The sequence below is a fragment of the Siphateles boraxobius genome, unplaced genomic scaffold (assembly GCF_051911475.1).
Source record: "Siphateles boraxobius isolate OS27281-9 unplaced genomic scaffold, OSU_SipBor_1 77, whole genome shotgun sequence".
Taxonomy (NCBI): domain Eukaryota; kingdom Metazoa; phylum Chordata; class Actinopteri; order Cypriniformes; family Leuciscidae; genus Siphateles; species Siphateles boraxobius.
In genome coordinates, this window is record NW_027509205.1 from 20,790,116 (window position 1) to 20,812,127 (window position 22,012).

A 22,012-nucleotide genomic window follows, 5' to 3' on the forward strand; every position below is an offset into this window, starting at 1 on the left:
TGGGGTCATATTGACCCCAAAGGCACTGAGTGTGACTTTTTTTTTTTTACATACCTTTAGAACAACCGAATCAAGCCCAGTTTTTTTGTGTGTGTGTATAGATAGATAATGTAGAAAAAGTGAAAAAAATGTATACAACTGAGATGAAGGGAACCATGTTTATTTACTACGCAAAAGTCGATTGGGGTCATATAGACCCCAGGAGTCGCCCACACACCATCAATCACTTCATCTGGAGTCTAAAGGTTACCCATAGTTCCGCTTGTCAGATTGAAGAGGCAAGACTAAATGTACAGCTTGGGGACAAATGCGGCAATCCAGGGTTACTGTGAGCAGGCTCCGGGAGGTTTGTCATGAGGTCGGGGATTCAGCTAGTCATTCAGTAGCAATAAGAATCATCAAGGGCACGAGGCAGACAAGTGCTATGAAACGTGGCCTCGAACTTGAGCCAGATATTTTGAGAAAATATTCTGAGACAGCCAGTGTTAGTGTCCTACCATGTGGTTTTATTATCAACCCAGAAGCACCACATCTAGGAGCCAGTCCAGATGGACGAGTGCATGATCATCTGAAACCTTCCATTTTTGACTAGTGGAGGTAAAAAGCAAATCTGCTGATAACATTGCCCAGGTTACATTTATGAATATTCAAAGAGGACGAGCCAAACTCATAGAGACCCACAAGTACTTCTGGCAGGTTTAAGGCCAGCTTGCGGTGACTGGTCTACAGTCGTGTGACTTTATGACTGACACAAAATCAGATTTCACAATACAGGATCTGGCGAGACGTTGCCTTCATAGCATCAATGAAAGACAAGCTAGACATGTACTATTATAATGTTTACATGGATGTGTATCTTTCAGTGGTATAAATGGACAGTTTCTGTTCATATTATAGTACATGACCTTTGGATTTATTCTTTTACTTGTATATATACCCACATTTATTCACATTATATAGTAAGTATATAGTGCTTGCTATTAATTATATGTAAATATGAACATACCATGGTGAATGCATAATTATATTTTGTATTAGATTTTTTGTAACAGATATTAAGTACATCGCATTTGATACATTATTGTACATAATATTATAACAATTATTTGGTTAATTAATATTACATTATTGTACGTAATGGTGAATACATGATTATATTTTTAATTTGATCTTGTGTAATATATATGATTATACATATGCATACACATTTAGTAATTGTATATATTGTGTGAAATAACAATGAACACCAGAACTGATTTGACACATTTATTGTTTTCATGAATTCTTTTTTTTTTTTAAAGGCATTTCGTAGTCAACTATTTCATTGTGTCTGTCGAATTATTTTCAGGAAATTTAGTATAAATAATGACAATATACATATAATCAAATGTTATAGTACAAAGTAAAAAAAAGTCAAAGCATTAGTTATTTCATGATGTTAAATATTGAAAGTCTACATTGCCACTTACTGAACAAGTAACAAAAATGTATTCTAAGAAACTGCTGTCAAAAGTTATAACACTAAATCTACTGAACTACTATTGTAAAAATCAATCACACTTTCAGTCTAAATATCTAATATTTATTATATTATACTTATATACTTGTATACATTCACTGCTCAAGAAACATTGGTCCCTGGTTATTAACCATAAAACTGCAATTACGCCAGATCTGATTGATACTTCCTGACAAGGTGAGTGGCACAACAGAATCCCAAATGTGGTTTTCCTTGACCTTTCGAATTACCCACCAGAATTATGAGGCGTGCAATGGCCTGTGTTTTTCACAGTCGTGTTTGCTGAACTGCTTAGACGTTTGAAAGGTGGAATGATCAGTCTAGCACCAAAACTATTCTCGATGGTGAACCCCTGTCTGCCATGACCTCATCTCCAGGTTCAAGCAGGTCCAAAATGCCGGACTTCTTTGTCGGAGATTGAACCTGTGTAAAGCTGTGAGATGAAAGTCATTGCACCACACGGAGCTACTCCAACCAGATCTTTAAATGTAGTAGTGCTCTTGTAGCTGGAGAAGATCTCTGAGTGGAGTGTCAGAGATGTGGGGCTCTCACAGCAGATTTCAGTGCAATCCAGGATGATTCGCAGGTTTGGACTGAACAAACTGTAATTCTTTGGCATGGAGGAGCATATTTGTTGTCTGGACATCCAAATGGATACTGAACCCAACACAAAGAACAGGGGCCGGTTTCACAAAGATAGACTTTGACTATGGCTTAGATATAGTAGATAGTCAGACTTCAGATCGACATCTAAATCAGACCGTTGCACAAAGCACTTAAGACTCTGACTATCTTAAGTAGGACTACACTGCAATGCATTCTGGGTAAAATAAGACACTTTTCAAAACAAAAAACATGGCGGATCAAGTAAGTGCATTCAACCGCTCAGTGCAGTTTACCCCAGCGGAAAATGTGTTTGTTGGAGGAGTATAACAGTTACAAGGACATTTTACATGGGAAATTTAGAGGAGAATGTAGTAACAAGAAGAAATGTTTAATTCGGAAAAAGATTGCTACGACAGTTAACAGCGTTAATCCGACCGTTGAGTGGAGCATTAAAAACGTACAGAAAAGATACAAAAACATGGTACAAGATGCCAAAAAAGAAATATTTAAGAGGAAATATCCAAAAACGGAAGGAGGACTTAAAGTTAAACTTAAAGACACCACTGAAATGGTGATGAATATATATGGTGGACAGTCGCCTATGTTCTGGGGGATAAGCGGAGGACGGGAAAGTGGAGTGTGTGGCGTCAACATCGACGTTACCGGCGGAGTTCCCTCAGCTATGACAGGTTTGGCTGTTTGTAATGTAACTGATTGTTACTGCTGGTTGCCAAGGTAACAGAGTCTTATGGCGCTTTTCCATTACCAGTACCAGCTCAACTCGACTCGACTCGCCTCAGCTCGCTTTTCGCTCCGTTTTCCATTACAGATGGTACCAGTACCTGGTCGTCATAGCGACGCCACAGGAACTACGTGACACATACCCGCTACCCACACACACACAGGACAATGGAGGAAATCGAGTGTATGCTGTTTTTGATCCTCGGGATGTGACTATTTCTCACAGCAAGAAGACAAATGTTGTTTCAGGAGAGGTTGAGGGCAGCAAAATGAAAGACTGCTGAAAAAAAACAGCTCTGTTGATGACGCAGTGAATAGTGACGATTCTCTCTGACCAATCAGCAGTCTGCAGTGTTTTCACGTCACATTTTAGCATCGCCTCAGCTCGCTCAGAACCACGCTGGAGGTGATACGAAAAAAAGTACCCGAAAGCAGGTACAGGTACAAGTTTTACACATTGGAAAACCAAACAATGGCGAGTCGAGTCGAGCTGGTACTGTGTAGTGGAAAAGCGCCATTAGTAAGCCTGGGGGTAAGGTGTCCAATTTTTTTGGTCTAAATTAAGTCAGTCTTTATTTTTGTGAAACAGTCTAACTTGCATTAGACTAGTTTATGAGCAAATTTTAGACTTGTCTAACACTATAGACCGGTCTAAAACAGCTTTGTGAAACCGGCCCCCGGTAGTTAGCCCAGGTGATAATGGTCCTACTCACCGTGGCCACGCTTACCCCGAAAATATCAGCGATTACTTGTTCCCTCAGTCCAGCAGCTACCCGACAGGAATACATGAACAGTTCATCTGAGCTGGATCTTCCGTGCAGGGCTTGGGGATCCTCCCTGTCCCATCCTCTGTGTCTTGGTCCAGTACACAAGATTTCTGGCAGATCGACAAACAGACTCCCAGAACACCTGGAAAACCTCACGTGAGGGAAATGTTGTATAGTATCTGATTGTGTGATTAGAAACACAAAATCTGCTCATTATTGTTTGTTTAGTGACATTTTCTGCAGCCTAGCCTCCAGCTCAAATGTATAAGTTATACATCTCCATCAGGGCAGCCGTAGTACTTTATAAAAGAAAAAATCTTAACACTCAAAATAGTCATCAAAGATGATAATCTTGGGCCCAGAGAGCCAAAGCAGTTCTCCCATATGAATAAAAAAAAAAAATAGATCAGATGTTTTTTTTTTACATTTTGACACCTACCTGTATGGCACATAGAAGAGCTTGGGACTGAGAAAACACAATAGGGGTGCAGGGTTTACCTCTTAAGAGAAGTATGGACCATTTTTATATTTTGCACAAAGTAATAATCAACATATAATCTAATAATCAAAACTCTCAAGAGGACAAAATAAAGTTAACTTTCAACATTTTTTTGGTTTTCCTTTGCTATCTCTAAATAATTTTCCAAATTATAACATTGTTTATTATGAAATGCTTTTAATATGCTGTTAAATTATGAAAATGGAAAAAACGAAACGTCTTGAGGTTCTACGCTTTCACTTGTCACAAACCTGGTTTAGTTAAACGGTTGGAGTCATCTGTATGACAGATAATTCTATTATCGATTTAATATAATAGTAATATAATCTATTTTAATATAATAAATAAATATATTTGCTCCATTTTCATTTTCTGCAGCATTTTATCAAAAGTATCTATTTCCCCTTCAATCAGGAATGCACAGGCGCAGAAAGAAACAGACACAGAAGACAGTGTCCATGTTTAAGCTTCTTCAGAGCTTTATTGTTCAGATAGGGTATATATAATCAACATCAAGAATACATTGTTATAAAGAATATCATGAGCTAGCAGGCAAAGAATGTTTAAGGATCAACAGGCAAATATGTCTCCATAGACGAGGAGAGGGAGAGGGAGAAATGTACAGTATGTTAGAGTAATGCACAGACAGTACTTTTCTACTTAACTGAGAACAGAGAGCAAGTTTTACCCTCACAATGATGTATAATTTTCAACTCTGCATGTTTTTGGTTACTTTGATATAGTGAAATGCATTTAGTCATAGATACGTGTCTCTGAATAAATGGCATTTGTAGAGCAGTAAAATACATCTTGCAATACATCCACAGGAGACAAACTAGTGTAAAAGTAAATGATTTCATAAAAATTTACATATTTGGTATATTCTTCAAACATCTACTGTCTTTATGTAGAGATCAGTTACTACTGTGTTGAACAGAACATTTTGATTATATTGAATCTATTATGCAAACTACTTCTTTGAGCAGTTTTAGTATGCTATATTTAGTTTAGTATATGCAACATTCACTGAAGTGTTGGACATAATCTAATTTCAGCTGTGTATGGTGTATCAGAGTCCTTGTTAATTGTTTCATTAAATGTATTTATCCAGACTCTCAATAGCTTCCTCTTTAGAGTATTTTCTCCATTCATCTGGAATCTTGCCATGTCCCTGATAGGTTTTTTCATAGTGCTTTTCCAGATCTTCCTGGAATTGACACACAAACCACTTCCAGTACGGCAGTTCAGAGAGATCCGGAGTAATACTCCATGCAGAATATTTAGGACCTCCTTTTCTGTATTCCTTCCAGAATACTGTATCATCTGAGCTATTTGGATAGAAATATCGATCACTGGCTACTGCTGATGTGCAGATGTTGATAGATAGGTTTGTTGTTCCTCTGTAAAACCACCCATTCAGTCCATTATTACGATGGAAAGGAACACTGTGATCTCCAGGATGGCCTTCTATCGTGTTTGTGCAGATCGCTGCACAGAAAGGACACTGAACCCAACAGCACTGACAGAAGTGATCGATCAGAAGCTCATCTGGTCTGTATGTGTGTTCCAGCTTTACTGGAAATGTTTTAGTACTGAATTTACGGCGTATGTCAGATATTATAGAAGGAAGTTCTTTCATTATCACTTCTTCTATGAAGCTGACTTCAACATCATCATGATTCACTCCAGTGAAGTCATTTAGAGACAATAACTGCACATCAGAGAGTTGTTTTGTGAAATGACTCAACCACAGATAAGCTTCTCCATTAGTCTCTACAGCCTGTTTGGTGGATTCATGTGCTGCGTTTGTGATCTTCTGCTGCAGCAGTTCAATGTTATTTTCCATCTTGGGTCGAACACTATATTTGAATCTTTCAGTGATGTACTGACTGACTTCATCTCGGATGAAATTCTTGAAGTGTTCTTTGGGATTTTTAATGTAGGTCATGTAACCTTTGAAATCATGTTTTTCTGCCAGTCTCCTCAAGATGTGTTTCTCCAGGTTTGATCGGTTCCCATTTAGTGATTCACAGTTTGTCCTCATTTCATCTGCTAAATCTCTGGCAGTTTTTTTGTAGATATTCTGCTTAACGGCCTCTTTAAGTTTATTACAAACAAATTCACCAAAAATAGTAGCTGATTTAGCTCCTTGACAGTATTTCTGGAAAATCCTGTAATACTCTTGACTCTTCCTCTCAAAATAAAGAACAGGATCATTGGTTTCCCTGAACATTTTGTATTGATCAGTGAATGTCTTGTTTGTTCTGTGACATATGAAAAGTACCAGATCCACAAAGAATTCTCTCTTAAACACATATTTCACATTTGTCCCTCCCTCATGCTGTGTTATTCTTGTATTCGTGTAATCTATGAGTTGTTGAATGTAGCTGTTGTTGTAGCCCATCTTTTCAATGTTATATGACTGAATCATTTCATCTGTGTGTTCAGCGATGTCTGTGATTAAAGATCTTATCTGGACTTCATCCTCTTCAGATATAGCAAGACCAATTATCTCTTTACCTCGTTTGATCGCATTTTTAAAAGGTCCTGTAAATCCACTGGATTTCTTTAACTGCACATATTCTGAATAGCTTGGCAAACAGATCATATCTTTCTGCTCACTGCTCTCTTTCATACTGTCTAAAGGGAGACTTTCATAGTTCTGAATGAGGATGTTTTTCACATCCTTTAATATGTCAATATCTTTGACTAAAGGAGTGTCTCTGATGATCTCAGCTGTCTGTTGTTTCCAAAAGGAATCGAACTGTGTTTTCATGACATTTTCATCATTTGCTTGTTTGAATTTTAAAGCAAGTTCTTTACTCTTTTCAAAGAGTGTGTTTTCATGATGTGTCCTCTCAGCATCCATCTTTTTCTTCAGGTGACGCTGCTGAAGAACCCCATTTAATTTCCTCTTAGTTTCTCTCACAATGTTTTCTTGAAGCTGTTTGATTTTTATCTCAAAGAAACCTTTCCACTGATTCAGTACAGCTGCGTCTCTGTCTTTCTTAAAGAAATCTGACATTGTCTTTTTAATTTCTTTACCTTTGGCATTTAGTTCTGTTTGAAGATCAGTTTCCTCAACACCATTAATTGCTTCATTTTCTATTTTGTTGTGAAGCTTGTTTTCAATGTCCAGCATGGCACTCCGAAGGCTCCAGGTCCACTTGCTGTATTCAGTCTCTAGTTTCTTGTATGTTGTGATTTCCAGAGAATTTTTGAAGCTAAACACAAATTGTTCATTAAGCAAAGCCTCCCAGAGATCTTGAATACGGTCTCTTAGGTGCGTCAGCTTTATGCCATCTGATTTTGAAGCATGTGTAAGAATAGTTTGCTTCAGTTCTTGAACGTTCTCGCAGTAGTTTGGGTTTGGTGGTGCCATGGGTGGGCTGCCCTCCCAGAGCTGAGCAAAATACTTCACATCATTCTGTATATCAAACGCAATCACATCACTGAATCCTTCTGCATCACAGACTTCCTCTTTAGCAGCGATTTTTGTCATATCATCCAGTTTCTCCTGCAGTTGTCTCCTTCCCTCCATGTTTTTCTCTCCAGCTGTGATATCAGAGACATTCTGATGCACAAATATGCAGCTGGGAGTCAGTCTGACCTTCTTCATCCTCATGAAGGCCTGAACAACAATCTGAAGGATGTCCTGCATCTCAGATGGGTTTTCTCCAAAGATGTTGATCAGGGTCATATTTCCAAGACCAACAACAAATGTGGCCATTTCATTGTCACGATGTGTTGTTGACCTTCCAGCCAGTTCTAGTGCACGAAGTCCTTCAGTATCAACAACCAGAATATAGTCAAACTTCAGCTCAGTTTTCATCTCCTCTGATATTTTGACCAGCTGCATGAAAGCTCCTTTAGTGCATCTTCCAGCACTGACGGCAAACTGCAGTCCAAACATGGCATTCAACATGGTGGATTTCCCAGAGCTCTGAATCCCTAGAATTGACAGTACAAAGATTCTGGTCTGCTTACCCAGTTTCTTAACAAGTTCATCTAGAACAGCAGTGACCCAGGTCAGAGGAATATGAGCAGCATCTCCATCCATCAGCTCCATTGGAAATCCAGAGATCATCATCTCTGACTTTATTCCATGTAACATTATACTCTTTATGAAGATCACAGAGCTTCTCCAAAGTGAAGTCATCAAACAGGTTCATCATCCATCTGAGGAAATAGTTTTTTTCATTCTTACTCTGTGATTTTATTGTTTCAATGAATGTTTTCATGAACTCACTCTGTCCTTGGCCCACTTGCTTTTCTCTTATTTCTCTCATGTTCTTGAGTTTGTTACTTTTATCTTCCTCTAGATTTTCTCCTCGTAGATGATGCAGCTCTTTGTTGATTTTACACCAGTCATGCCACAGTTTCCCCTGACAGGGCAGGTTTGTTTCTTTCACTGTTGATGGATCTTCTCCTCTCAGTAATCCCATGATCTGGACCGCTGCCTCTTTCCCTCCCCGACACTCTGGATCCTCCTCATCTACTCTGATTCCTGTGTGTTTGGCCACATCTTCAAGTTTGAAGGTCATTTTCTTCTCAGTCAAATTCACTTTGATCATCTCTCTTATCTGATTAGATATGTTAGATTGGTTTTTGTCCATAAGACCAATTATGAATTTTTCATTCCCCAGTTCAGTTTCATCACAGTCATTGTCAGTGAGCAGACAAATGAGAGGTTGAGGAGATTTGAAGAGTGATCTCACCAAACCTTTATACTGGTTCTTCTGTCCAAAATCAGGTAAGAAGAGGACGTTTACTGAAGCCATGCTGGTCAGAATCTCATATTGTTTCTCATTGGCTGCTGCATCACCATGAAGATTACAGAAAGCAACACAGTCATCAAATGCATCAGTCATTTTCCCAGAAGGGCAGTACCAGGCGATCTCCACCACTCCGTCCATCAGTAATCTGGTTCTGCTGCTGCCTGAGCAATTCCTGTGGAAGAACGTGTGGTGTTTCTCATTGATGAGGCCGTTTATCAGCTGAGACTTAGATGAAGACACTGAACCAAACCTGAAGAAAGCCACCATTGGAGTCTCAGCCTTGTAGACCGGTTGAATTTGACTGATGATTTCATTATTGGAGTCTTTCTTCTTCCAGCTCTTGCTGATTTGTCTGAATGTCCAGAGAGGAAACTCAATCTGTTGAGTGAATGGATCAGGAACAAGCAGAGGCAGTGAATACTGACACTGTGAGAGTTTAGTCACCATCAGCTGCTTCAGGAGACCATCGGCACAATGAAACACGGCCATCTGAACATCCATTGGGTGAATATCAGGGCTTGCACTGTCTTTGTTACCTTCTTTCTTTCTATGTTTTATGACTGTGTTTCTTGCACTGTAGTCCATGTTAATCAGCTTTTGTAGGAATGAGTTTACCAGTTCATTCTCTTCCTGTGGCTCCTGAGACTGAAATGAAGACTTGGGGATTTGAAGAATGTCTGCTGTTTTCATTTTATCTTGACATCTTTTTTTCAGATCTAGTTTATCATAGAGTTCTTCAAGCTGTTCATTGGTTTTTGGTCCAAGCTTTTGGTTTTGACCAGTTTCATCTTTCTGTAAATACATGAACAGATTCACATAAAACAAATAAATGTAATTTGTTATTGTCACTTTAGCAGAGATAATAGCCTGATACACAGATTAGAAACAATATATATATTATAATGAAGAACTACGACAATAAAAATTTAGATAAGAAATAGTTTTGCAATAAGCATTTTGGAGATTATAGACAATATTAATTAAAACCTGTCCCTTTAAAGGGATGAAAACGTAATTATCTGTGGTGTTATATTTGCATGTCCAGTTTGTAGGTTGTAAATGTGTAGTATTGTCCGTACAGAAAAAAAATGTGAATGAGGGAATCTGAACTCAACTCTTAATGGTTATACTATAAAAAGTCCTCTAAATGCTCCTGAGCCTTGATTTACATTGATCACTTACCTGTAGATTTATCATGTTCTCGATGTCTTTTCTTCTGTCTTCTTCATAGTTTGCAGGTTTTACTCTCTTCAGTTCATCTGGCTTCTGTTGTTCTATTACCTTAATTTTGTCTTCATACATCTTACATTGTTCTTCCTCCCGCTTCCTCCTCTCATCTTTCATCTTTTCTATTTCTTCTTCATGTTTGACCTGAAGATCTTCTTTCTCTCTTTTTATTCTCTCATTCTCTCTTTTTATTTCATCTCTCTCTTCTTTAAGTCTCTGATAAGATTCATCCCACACATTTTGTTCTTTTTCTATCTTTTCCTTAAATTCTTCTTCTATTCTCTTCTTCTCTGCATTATGAATGTTTATTTCTTCTTCCAACGTCATCTTTATTTTCTCTTTCTCTTCTTCATGTTTGACCAGGAGTTTGTCTCTATCTCTGTTCAGTTCCTCCACTTTGGCCATTAGCTTCTTCATTTGAACTTCTTGTTTTTCTCTTTCCATCTGTCTGAACATCTTACATGTGTAGTAACTCCCTCCATTTGCTGTCACCATGTCATTGATTTTCTGCAGTAATATAGACACCTGCTCACAGTCTCCAGTCTCATTATTATTGAACACATGGTATCTGTTTCCACACTGTTTAACGAGGTTCATCAAAGCAGATCCAGGTTTATCCAGATACTCTTCAATGGTCTTCTTCGTCTTCTTCAGATCATCTCCTCTGGTGAAGAGCACCATAGTGTACATTAATGAGTTTTCACCAAAAGTCTCTTGAATGATCTTGACAGCGTTTTCCTCCTCATGAGTGAATCGTCCCACTGATATCAGTAACAGAAACACATGTGGTCCTGGCAGAATCATGGAGATGCAGTTGGTGATTTCTCTCTGGATCTCTTCATGACTAACTTTAGTATCAAACAGTCCTGGAGTGTCAATCACGGTAACGTGTCTGCCATCAATATCAGCCGTCTCTCTCTGACACTCTTTAGTAACTGACTCTTGAGACAGATCTTCTTTAAATGCTTCTCTCCGTAAGATTGTGTTTCCTGTTGCACTCTTCCCAACTCCAGTTTTTCCCAGCAGGACAATCCTCACATCACCTGAAACCTCTCTTGAATCTGAAAAAGAGAAAACTGAGTCATGCTGCTAGTCTTTTAAAGTCAAATCCTACAAACATTTAGGAGCAATCTGTCTGAATTGTTACTAATACAAAAGAACAAACTGAAATTAGGTAAATTGAGAATTTGAATCTTATGTGAATTTGGCATAATTATGTGAATGCTTAATTTTGAAATGAAGAAAATATATTTAACACATCATCCCTGACAATTTCCTGAAATTACTTCTTTGTACTAACATTTCTTTAAGGCTTACTGAAACTGGTTTTAATCTCTGTTTGGAGGGTGTTGAGATCTGATTCCAAAACAATTCTTAATGCATCGAAATCTTTCAGCAACTGTGTGGTTTTAAAACTTTAGTAAGCACCAAACTTAGGTGGACCATAACCAAATTCTGCTAAATAATAATAATAAACTTTATTTTATATTAAAAGTTAAATCTCAAAGCGCTTCACAAAAATAAGAAAAAATAAAAGAGAAATACAACAATATAAAAGAAATTATTCATTAAGGAGTGCTACATTTGAAGTACATTCAAAATATACAATACAAATATATAAATGGCATCAAAACAGTTTCACAAGTGAATGGTATAGAAAAAAATAGTTGAAGTAATCAAATAAATCAAATAAAAGCTACCCTAAAAAAGTATGTTTTGAGGGAAGCTTTAAAAACAACGCTTGCCTGATCTCAGACGGCAGAGAGTGCCAAAGTTTTGGAGCAAACGAAGAGAAAGCCCAATCACCCACAGATCTTAAACGAGTTGACAGTTAAACAGTTAAAAGCTTCGGAGGACCGGAGATCAACTGTAATTTGTTTAGAGTATAAATATTATTTTTATAAGTAATAAATAAATATTTTCGGCAGCCTCCGATCAGGGTTGGACTAAAATTGCAGACAGACTGAACTGCATCAAAAGCTCTTCTTTTACCTGACAGACTGCAATTCTTTAGACATATATATATGATAATGCTGACATTTACACTCGCTTACATTTTAAGAGAGAGAACATTATGTGAATAGATTACTTTATTAGCGGCTCATCAACACGAATCCTTCCTACAGCGCACGGCTGTCCCATCGATCAGTGTTGTGCACGTCAAATAAAATCAGTCATAATCAATAAATGTTATTTCTTATGTTTTTTAGTATCATTACCCTAATTAATTTTGTTTTAAAAATGTAGTTTCTGAATGTTATTTACATAAAAACACTTATGTTTTTGATGATTCAGTGTCATATTTAATGGAAACGTATTTTTACCGTTAGTTACGTGAGGCAAAAGAAGTTAAAATGAAGGATAAATTGAAATTGCCGGCATTTAAACAACTTCTGCTCACGTATTTGAAGGCTGCTATTGGATCATCGAGGGTAAACGTCATATTGTGCGACTACGCATTACTTTACAGAGAGTTTACAACCTACTAGCTACTTTCTGCCTTACAAACAAATGGTGCAACGGAATAAAGTACAGAGTTAGTTACAAACTAGCTAGTAGTTACTAAAACTCTAGTGTGGACTTTACATTCCAGTTTAAGAAAGAACTGAACGAGCGGCTGGTGAAACCCGACCCTGGTCTTTTTGGAGATTGTGTGTGCAAAGGTCTGACTGAGATTATGTGCACTTTCTCCCCCTTCCAGTAGTGAATGCACACATGTTTTATCATTTAAAGTGGGTGTGAGACATACATTTTCTGATCATTACCTTGTTGTCGAATCTGTGTGTCTAATGAGATTTTCTTCCTCATTTCTTCAAATTTCTCTATTTGTGCTTCCAAAAATGTTTCAGTGGAGAAAGGAATTCCACTATTTTCTTCCATCATCTGCTCCAGTTTAGTCACCAACATGGACACTTGTGGGTTTGGACCAAGGAAATGGTGTCTTCCCCCAAAACAGTCAATGACAGACTTCATTGCCTCATTCTGTTCTTCTGTCTCATGCTCTGACTTCTGGATTATGAGAAACATGATGTGGTTGTTGATCTTTGAGCTGAATATTTTCTGAATCTCCTCTGTTTCTGTTTTGTCTTCATCAGAAAGTGGACCGACAGGAATAATGAAGAGGAAAACATGAACTCCAGGATCACAGAGAGACACACAGCGGAGAGCCTGACGCATCACTTCCTCCTGTGAGAGTCGAGTCAGAGCTGGAAGCTCCACCAGAGTGATCAGACGTCCATGAGCTTCTCCTTCCAGCTTCACACACTCTGAGCTGAGCTCGGGTCTTCTGTCTCTCTGATTCAGGATCAGGTTTGATATGGAGACTTTTAATGTTCTGTTACTCCCACACAGAACCACATTCAGCTTCGGCAGAACACTGACACTCTCTGCCACTGAGAAACAAACATGACATTAGTTTAGTGGGTTGTCAGATATAGCCAAGTAGTAAGGCACAAGGACACAGGATTTCCAACAAAAAAATGGGTTTTATTTTACCCAAAAAATAAGAAAAGGTCCCAATTAAAGGATTCAAAATAAATCAACTTGTTCTAACAAATAATCTAGCTAGACTTAAATAAACTAAAGTAAACAAAACAAATATTAACGCAATATAACGAAAACTAAGGAGAACTGAACAGAACAAAAATTACCCCCCAAATGAGACAACAAACAGGTATTTATCACAGACGGTGAGCTCACTTAAACAAGACAGGGGAAAGCATACAATCAACAAATTAGTTACAAGTTAACTAATCAAAGTAAATAGAGTAACAAACAAACAATATAAGAATACAAACCAACAAATGTTAAATAGAAATAAATTGGAACCAATCAAAAACATAAATTTCATTTTCTTCAGGAATAAAAGAAAAAAGTCTGAGCATTCCCCCCCCCCCCAGGAATGCTCAGACCATAAATATTTACTGCTGCACGCGCCTCAGCCCTTTGTCAGTCAAGGTCGCGATGACAGAAAGACACACACCTCCAGCCAACGCCATTCATCCAACCTCCATGCCACGGTAACTTAAACTCAAATAGAAACAAGGATAAGGAAACAGACATAGTACAACACAAGCCAGTAAGTGTGCACTCCAAACCAACGGACGAAGTAACATGTATAAATAAAGCTTTTGCAAATTTGTCAAACAAAATCTGTGTAGTGATTTTATTATACCTGAACCTTAAATCCTATACTATACTAAACTAAAATATAACTGAATGATAAAGAGAAAGAAAATTACTATCAGTATGTAAATAAAGGTATGTATCGTGAATGACTGCGTATCTGTTACCCTTATCAATGTGTGGCCACAGGTTCGGCCATCACATGGGTAGAATAAAATTTTTAATGTGATTTATTCAATTTTTATTAATTTAAATGGAACGATCACCTCTATAATAACTATTAATAAATCTTCAACAGTCATTATATAATGTGCAGCATCATTTAGCTAATTGAATATTATGAATTATCATATTTGTTTACTTACTACTAGGTCGTTCAAGAGATGGACTCCGCCGTCTTCTTTTAACTGCAAATAAAATAACATGCAATTAAAAACTTTGCAAATTCTTTTACAAAATTCTGTTATCTTTATATATTGAAGAAATAATTCACACAAAAATAACAATTTGTCAAAATGTTATTCCACCTCAGTATTATAATCTTTTTTTCATAAAACACAAAAGTTTATTTCCTGCATGAGAAAGTAAATTACACGTTTTTCATTTTTTTCAAGACTAATTACATCTGAATTTTTTTTTTTTAACCACCAGTCTTGTTTTTGGATTCCTTGTCAGGGGATCTTTGCATTGTCCTTGCAGACTGAATACAAACCTGTCAATTGAATACAATATTGACAACTGAAAAAAATTAAATAATGAAAATTGAATATAAGTTTATTGGGTCAATTACATGAGTTACATAAAAAATTCCATGTGATTTATACAATTTTTTTTAAATTAAAATTGAATGATACTTTTGTTTTGTTGTTTGTTTGTTTGTTTGTTTATTTTAGCAATAAACATCCCGTTGATCGTTTAATACTAATTTTGTATTATCATTTATCATTATAAAAAAAAATATATTTTCTCAATTTATTATTTCTCTTGAAGGAAGTGATGTGTATGTGAGGGTTAAACTAACTTTCTTTACGCAAGGTATTCTTTTTGATTTTTCCATCATCTTCATGGTCAAGATCTCGCTCTTCTTCTGCTGTGACTGAACTTCTAGATCTGCTCTGCTCTTCATCCTCTGACGCTTCTTCTCTTGCTTCCTCATACAAGTCACAGATTAGAAATTGGACCTGGTTTTCTTTGAGTATCTTCTCTACTCTTCGAAGTATCTCAGAGTGCAATCCTGATTTTCTTTCATCAAACTGAAGATGTCCACCTCCGCACTCGTTTATTAATTGATTAATACAGTTATTGTGTATCTCTTCCTCATTGGTCAGCACTATAGTGTGTTTAAGAGCCTCCTCACTGAATTCATTCAGCACATATTTCACTCTGTTTCTGTTATTATCACTGAAGTCGTTCTGCTGCAGGACAAGTATGATCACATGAGGTCCAGGAGCAGACACATTCACACACTCTTTCACTCCCTGTGTGATCTGAGAGACTGACAGATGTGGATGTAGTAGTTGAGGAGCGTTGATGACTCTGACGTCTCTCTCCTTCAGTTTTCCTCTGTGTTTCTCAATGTGCAGCTCTACATCAGCAGGAGTTTCACTCTCAAACGCTGCTCTTCCTAAGATGAAGTTTCCCACTCGGCTGTTTTCTGTTACATTCTTCCCCAGCAGAACAATCCTCAAATCACTCACTGGAACAGAGAACACAAATAACAGTTATACTCAACCAAGTGAGTCAGGGACGGATTGGGAGTAAAAAAAAACGGCCCTGGATTTTCTCCCAAATAGGCCCAAACCCAACTACAAACGGCCACTATTATCTCACAATATTATAGCAGTCAATGTATTGCATTTATGGCAAATAACATCACAAAACCCATGGTGATTGAAATCAATTTATCATTGTATGAACTAAAATACTTGAAATCTACAAAACGAGCAGAATGCAAAAATGTATAATATGACATATAATAATAAACATAAACCTAGAATCTATAAACCTGAAACAACAGAACTATTCTACAATTTGAATATTCATATGTCTGTGTGAATGGGTGTGAATTTGGATATTGGCTAGGTTACATGCCATGATCAAAATAATATGGCTTTGGCGTTACTGTAGCCACACAATGACAAAAGTCATGCTGCAGCCAAGCTGAGTGAGAGTGACCATGTGTGCACAAATTATTTTCAAACTCGCTCATTCTCATGTTACATGTTGATCAGAGCAATTACCTTAGGCTACTTCATTTACTCTATTTTGTAACTCAGTAGCTGTCAAATGTAACCTGTTATAAAATCGCCGCTGTCTCGTTATGAATTAATCGATTATCACATCAGACAATGCTTATAGCAGTGAACGTTCAGACTAGGGATGTCCTGGGATTTTACTAGTGCTGTTCATAGGCTACATGCTCTATATTGAAGGCAATGCATGTCAAAGATTAGTCGCATATCGCATATGCTCTTTATTATTTATTTCTTACTTTTATTCCTATTCAAAATGGTTTTTTGAAGCCCATGGGTGGATCTCCGAAACCCTTTTTATTCTGACAAACAAAATTTTTAAAAATTAAACTTAAAACGTAAGTAAACGTCTTTTTACAGTATGACCAAAATATTACAGGAATATGTCTATAGCCCTGTATGAGTGTTGCGAAATGACGAAAGTAAAAATAAAATGGTATGCTACAACCTTTGATGAAGTGGTAAATTTGATTAAGCCTAAATGTTACTGAAAAATGTGCTACCTTATGTTTTCTCGAAGTGACAACTTTTGCTTATTATTATTAATTCTGCCTAAGCTATATCATTTACCACCAGGGACGTGCACAGGGGGGTTGCTCAGGTTGCCCGGGCAACTGCCCATATGCCCTTCTCGACTCAAGTTGCCCTTCCGAGAAAAAAAAAAAATCGTACAATGGCTGCAGAATTTCACATAGGCCTAGATACATTTTTTATTTATTTTTTTTAAATCGCAAAGCCTCATTCACTTCCATTCGTGCACCGAAAGTGAAAGTCAGTAAGGTAAGGGCAAACTGTTTACGTGGCTGCAGCGCTGCACGCGACCGGTGCGTAAGACCCCACAAATTACTTAAGGCCCCGCCTCCATCTCGTGTCATAGCGTGTCAATTAATGTGTACAACATCCATGACAAAATGAAGCGAAACTATCCTTCTGGTCACGAAAAGAGGAAGAAGAAAAAACCCATGAGAGTGAATTGCGGGAACAACAATCAGGTAAACTTGTGTTCTCTCCTCTCTAAGTTTGATGTCAGCAAAGTTTGATGTTTTTCGGTCTTGCTAACCTAGCTGGGCAGGCAGTGCATCTCTTGCATCACTTTGTGCCTGACAAAAGTGAGAGTAAAATAAAAAAAATTATTACGTTTGTTTTTGACAAACGACAAAGTGCAACGGTGTTTGTTTACTGCAGCTCGGAAAACATAACCGCGTCGCGTGTGTTATCGTGCGTTCATATGCGCGTGCACGAAATGAAACTCGCATTTTTCAAGCAGAAATATGTGGAGACCAGACATACTGTACAATACATGCACGTGAATGATGGCACTACTCATCAAAGTCACATTTATAAAACAAGAAACTGATTATCTAGTCTCAGTGTAGTTAAAAACTCTAAACAACTGCACTAATTATGCAAGATAGAAAGCAATGTATTGACAATTTGACATTGATTGACTATTGATTTATAGGCTATATTGAATTTAAAATGTTGATTAGCTGGACATACTGGTCAATATGGATGCACATCCCTCGGTAAATAATAACCATAAATCAAGAATTGCTTCAACATGCATAATAATAAATAAAAAAAATCATACTGATGCCGAAAATACCCAGGCTGTAGAGAGAACCAAAGTTAATCCCAAAAGCCAAAGCTCAGGGTTATAATTTATTATTTTCTTCTTATTTATGTTTACGTTAATATTCACTTGTTATGTTAACATTCTATAGAAAATACTCTATTCAATAAATATTATTTGTTTGAACCTCATTCTGTTCTATATTGTTGTACTTATTCTTTGACTGTTTTGTTTAAAGGAGGGAGGATTGTATTGGGAGCACTGAAGTGTCAGGTGTGATTGTGTGGCAATGGCAAATGGTTTACATAGCTCACGGCGTCACAGGTGAGGTAGAGGGCCCCTTTTGCTTAGGGCCCCAGGGGGAGTTCAGGATCGGCCCTGGGTTTAGCAGTCGATTCTGTTCCCTACCGGAATTCCTGTTCCCTTTACGCAATCATACTACAAATCATGCGTAGTTGCCCGTAGCCTACCATCAGAACTGAATACGAGCAAGAAGCACAACTGAATGTAGGGGAAGCCCTTTTTTCAGGTCAGAGCAACTGCCCCTCATAATTCCTGTGCAGGTCCCTGTTTACCACATCGCTGCCTAACTATTCAAACAGCCTGTTCTCACGTAAATGCGTCTCTATAGCACGCATTGTGTATTACCGTGTAATTTATACGCGTAAATGAGTTTTTACGTGCATATGATACGCAGTTTTTGCGCGCATTTGATACGCCATTTATTGCGTGTAATACACACGCACCCCACACGACTAATACCCAAGCGTATCATATGCACGTACCCTACCACTGGAAAACGTATTCGAACAAACTGCGTTGCTCCATTAGATTACGATAGAAGAAAAGTGTATTTCCGTAAAGCAGGCCGTACCGACATATTTTCCAGTATTTAGATATTTAACGTTAGGCTACTGTACTATTATTTAAAAAAATTAAAATTAAAAAATAATTGTTAGGATTTCAGTAGACTAAATATGGTATTTTGGCTCGTTAAACATGGTCTGATTTGAGTCTTACTTACCTAAACTGGACGCCATAGCCTACATGTTCTTAACAAAATCGAAAGTAGGCTAAAAGTTTGTTCTAAAATGGAGAAGAGAACACGCGCCTGTGTGTGTCGTGTATGGGTGCAATATTATCTGTCAACAGTCGGCTGCATTTTCAGGACCCCACTTCTATAAATAGCCTACATAGACGCCCCTATGAGCGCTGGTCGCGCTTTTTGGTGTCAGTGGTCACAATGTGTGTCCTAACGTGACTTCTGAAATTATTTTTCTTTTCATTTATGATTAGTTAAGAGTTTGTGGGTAATGTAGGGTGGAGGATACCCAGAACTTTTCTCCTGCTTAATGGTTAGTTAGGGAGTGAGGGAAGTTATCTGTTTTGTTTTGTTTTATGTTTTGTATAGGTAAGTTAATGTTATTCCCAGAATACAGATATATTATAGTAATATACTTACTGTTTACAACAAGTGTAGCGGTCACCTCAGACACATGATTATCAGTGATGAGTCGTGCTGTATAGAGGCCTGAGTCTCTGGAGCTGTTCACTTTCACAAGAGTCCAGGACACATTTCCTCCTTTAACTTGCACATGTTGAGGTGTTTCAATGGGGTCACAACGTTTAACGTTTAAGCTAATACGGAAAATTACATTTATCCTACCATCACCATGCTACTCTAAAAGTTGCTCCAGCATGCGAGTTATTCTTAACTACAATAAAAGTATAACTCGATTTCAGACGCATTCTGAGTGACAATGTCATTCGTTTTTATCCAAGGAATAAAAGTGCAAGGGGAAATACATCTAACAGTTAGTTAAATTAAATCTTAAGTCCATGTCCAACTCTAAATTGTAAGGAACTTATATCTTTGATTTCATAGTAACGCTTTACAATAAGGTTCATTTGTTCATTACTCATGTATGAACTAACATGAACTAACCATGAGCAACACATTTGTTACTGTAGGCTATATCTTAGTTAATACTATAAGTGTTTATTCATGTTATGTCACAGTCAGTGCATTAACTAATAATAACAAATACAACTTTTGATTTTAATGTTTTAGTAAATGCTGAAATTAATATTAACTAAGATTAATAAATGCTGTAGAAGTGCAGTTCATTATTAGCTAATTTTAACTAATGAAACCTATTGTAAAGTGTTACTGATTCATGATAGCTAACACTGTCTTTCATACATATAATACATTAAATTTACAACATCAATAAAACTAAAAATTAAATTTCCATAATTACCTTCTTGATTCTCACTGTTTTGTTTGGTAAAGTAAATAATATTTAGTAATATTATCATAATTTCCCTATTTTCATTTGATTTGATGTGTTATGCTATGCCATTTCTTATGCCATCTAGTGGATGTAACTGGTTTCATTGCTAGTGTGTGACTTCCTGATGAAAGTTATAGAGACTGAAGATCTTCACTGAATGTTCATCAGATCAGTCAGATCTTCAGGAGCTTCATCAAGAGAAACAACACAAATCAGTTCCTGATAACTGTTCAAAATGACCATCAGCATGTGTGTTTTCACTGTGTTCTTCATCAGTTTGGAAGGTAAAAAATATTTTCTTTTTACAAGCAGAATTTTGTTTTAGTGGTTGTGTTCACTGGTCAAGTGACTTACTGGAACATTTACAATGGTTTCAGTTCATGCTGCATACAGATCTTGAGTTGTACACAACACAATTAAATATTTTCAATATTTCAACACAACATATCAAAATTTATGCAACAAATTGAGCAAACTTGACAAAAGTACTGTTTGGCCAGTTAAATTTATTTATAGCACATTTCATACACTATGGTAATCCAATGCTTCACAGAAAAAACTATTTGAAAAAAAAAATAGCAATCCTCTAGATTCTGGTTCAGCTGCGGGTGCCATAATACCTAAACACCTTTAATTTGCCCTAGTGTTATTAACTGGCTTGATCCCTTCCGATCTGAGAGCTAAATTGTTAAGAGAGCTAAACCAACATATCTGACATGTATTTTGGTCCAAGGCTATTATGGGATTTGTATACATTTAAAAGTACTACTAGTGTAAAATGTTCAGTTTGCTGGTTTGGGTCAGGAGCCTGGCACCAGCATTTTTTATGAGGTGCAACTGTCTAATAGTCTTTTTAGGAAGGCCAGTAAGAAGTCCATTGCAGTAATCTACCCTGCAGGTAATGAATGCATGAATAAGCTTCGCTGGGTCGTGCTTAGACACAAAAGATCTGATTCTTACTATGTTTTTAAATGTAGTAGGCTTATTTAGTTATGGCTTTGTGTCTTCTGAAACTAAAATCAGAATTCAGGATGACACTGAGATTCCTGAATTCATGTTTAGTTTCTAGACCCCCGGAGTCAATGTATTCTTTCACCTTTGATACTTCATCTTTATTGCCAAATACAATGACCTCTGTTTTATCTTTATTTAACTGAAGAACATTTTTGGCACATCCAGCTGTTAATTTCATTTCAACATCGGCACAGGAATGGGATTGGGATGCATTTCAGAATCAGGCTTACACATTGCATGAAAGTTAATTTCAGCTCTTGACTAAGTCTAGGACAATTTAAACCATGACAGAAAGCAGGCTTTTGTTAAACTGGTTTAAAAGGCCATTAAAGTCTAGGATAAGGCTTAATAAAAATAAAAAAAAGCCTGTTAAAGTTCAGATAAACTCAGACTTGTCTAAAATCCTCAAATCTGTTTAATTAACTTATTTTTTTGTATAAATTAAGCATGAAAACACAACACATAATATATATTACTACTACAAGGGATGTGCATAAATACTCTGAAGTGACACTGATGATTGATAATGTAAACAATAATCTGCTATAATTGGGTGAAGTGACATTTGCTACTGTGTAAATTCGGTAACATTTCATTGAGTATTTCAGCAAGTCTTC

At 37.0% G+C, this 22,012-nt stretch overlaps 2 protein-coding genes across 3 annotated transcripts; both read right to left on the bottom strand.

The window, feature by feature from the left end:
• The window catches only part of LOC143725548 (uncharacterized), a 66,666-nt gene that overhangs the window by 24,438 nt on the left and 20,216 nt on the right, over positions 1 to 22,012 (bottom strand).
• LOC143725509 (uncharacterized) lies at positions 4,588 to 19,219 on the bottom strand. Of its 3 annotated transcripts, none has more exons than XM_077217967.1 (6): positions 19,112 to 19,219; positions 15,293 to 15,958; positions 14,628 to 14,669; positions 12,903 to 13,529; positions 10,093 to 11,198; positions 4,588 to 9,702 (listed from the first exon to the last, which is right to left on the bottom strand). In XM_077217967.1, exons 1-6 carry the CDS (start codon positions 19,125 to 19,127, stop codon positions 8,137 to 8,139), a joined length of 4,023 nt encoding a protein of 1,340 aa, XP_077074082.1. In that variant the 5' UTR covers positions 19,128 to 19,219; the 3' UTR covers positions 4,588 to 8,136. The 3 variants fall into 3 exon arrangements, with proteins under 3 accessions (XP_077074082.1, XP_077074081.1, XP_077074083.1); XM_077217966.1 differs by having other exon boundaries at positions 15,284 to 15,958; XM_077217968.1 differs by lacking the exons at positions 12,903 to 13,529; positions 14,628 to 14,669.

What these genes read in the sequence shown, in the direction of transcription:
- LOC143725509 (XM_077217966.1), bottom strand. An exon ending in GAATACCTTGCGTAAAGAAA is followed by an intron (nt 14,670 to 15,283) that starts GTTAGTTTAACC and finishes TTTTATTTGCAG; the next exon opens with TTAAAAGAAGACGGCGGAGT. An exon ending in CACACAGATTCGACAACAAG is followed by an intron (nt 11,199 to 12,902) that starts GTAATGATCAGA and finishes TCTCTTTTTCAG; the next exon opens with ATTCAAGAGAGGTTTCAGGT.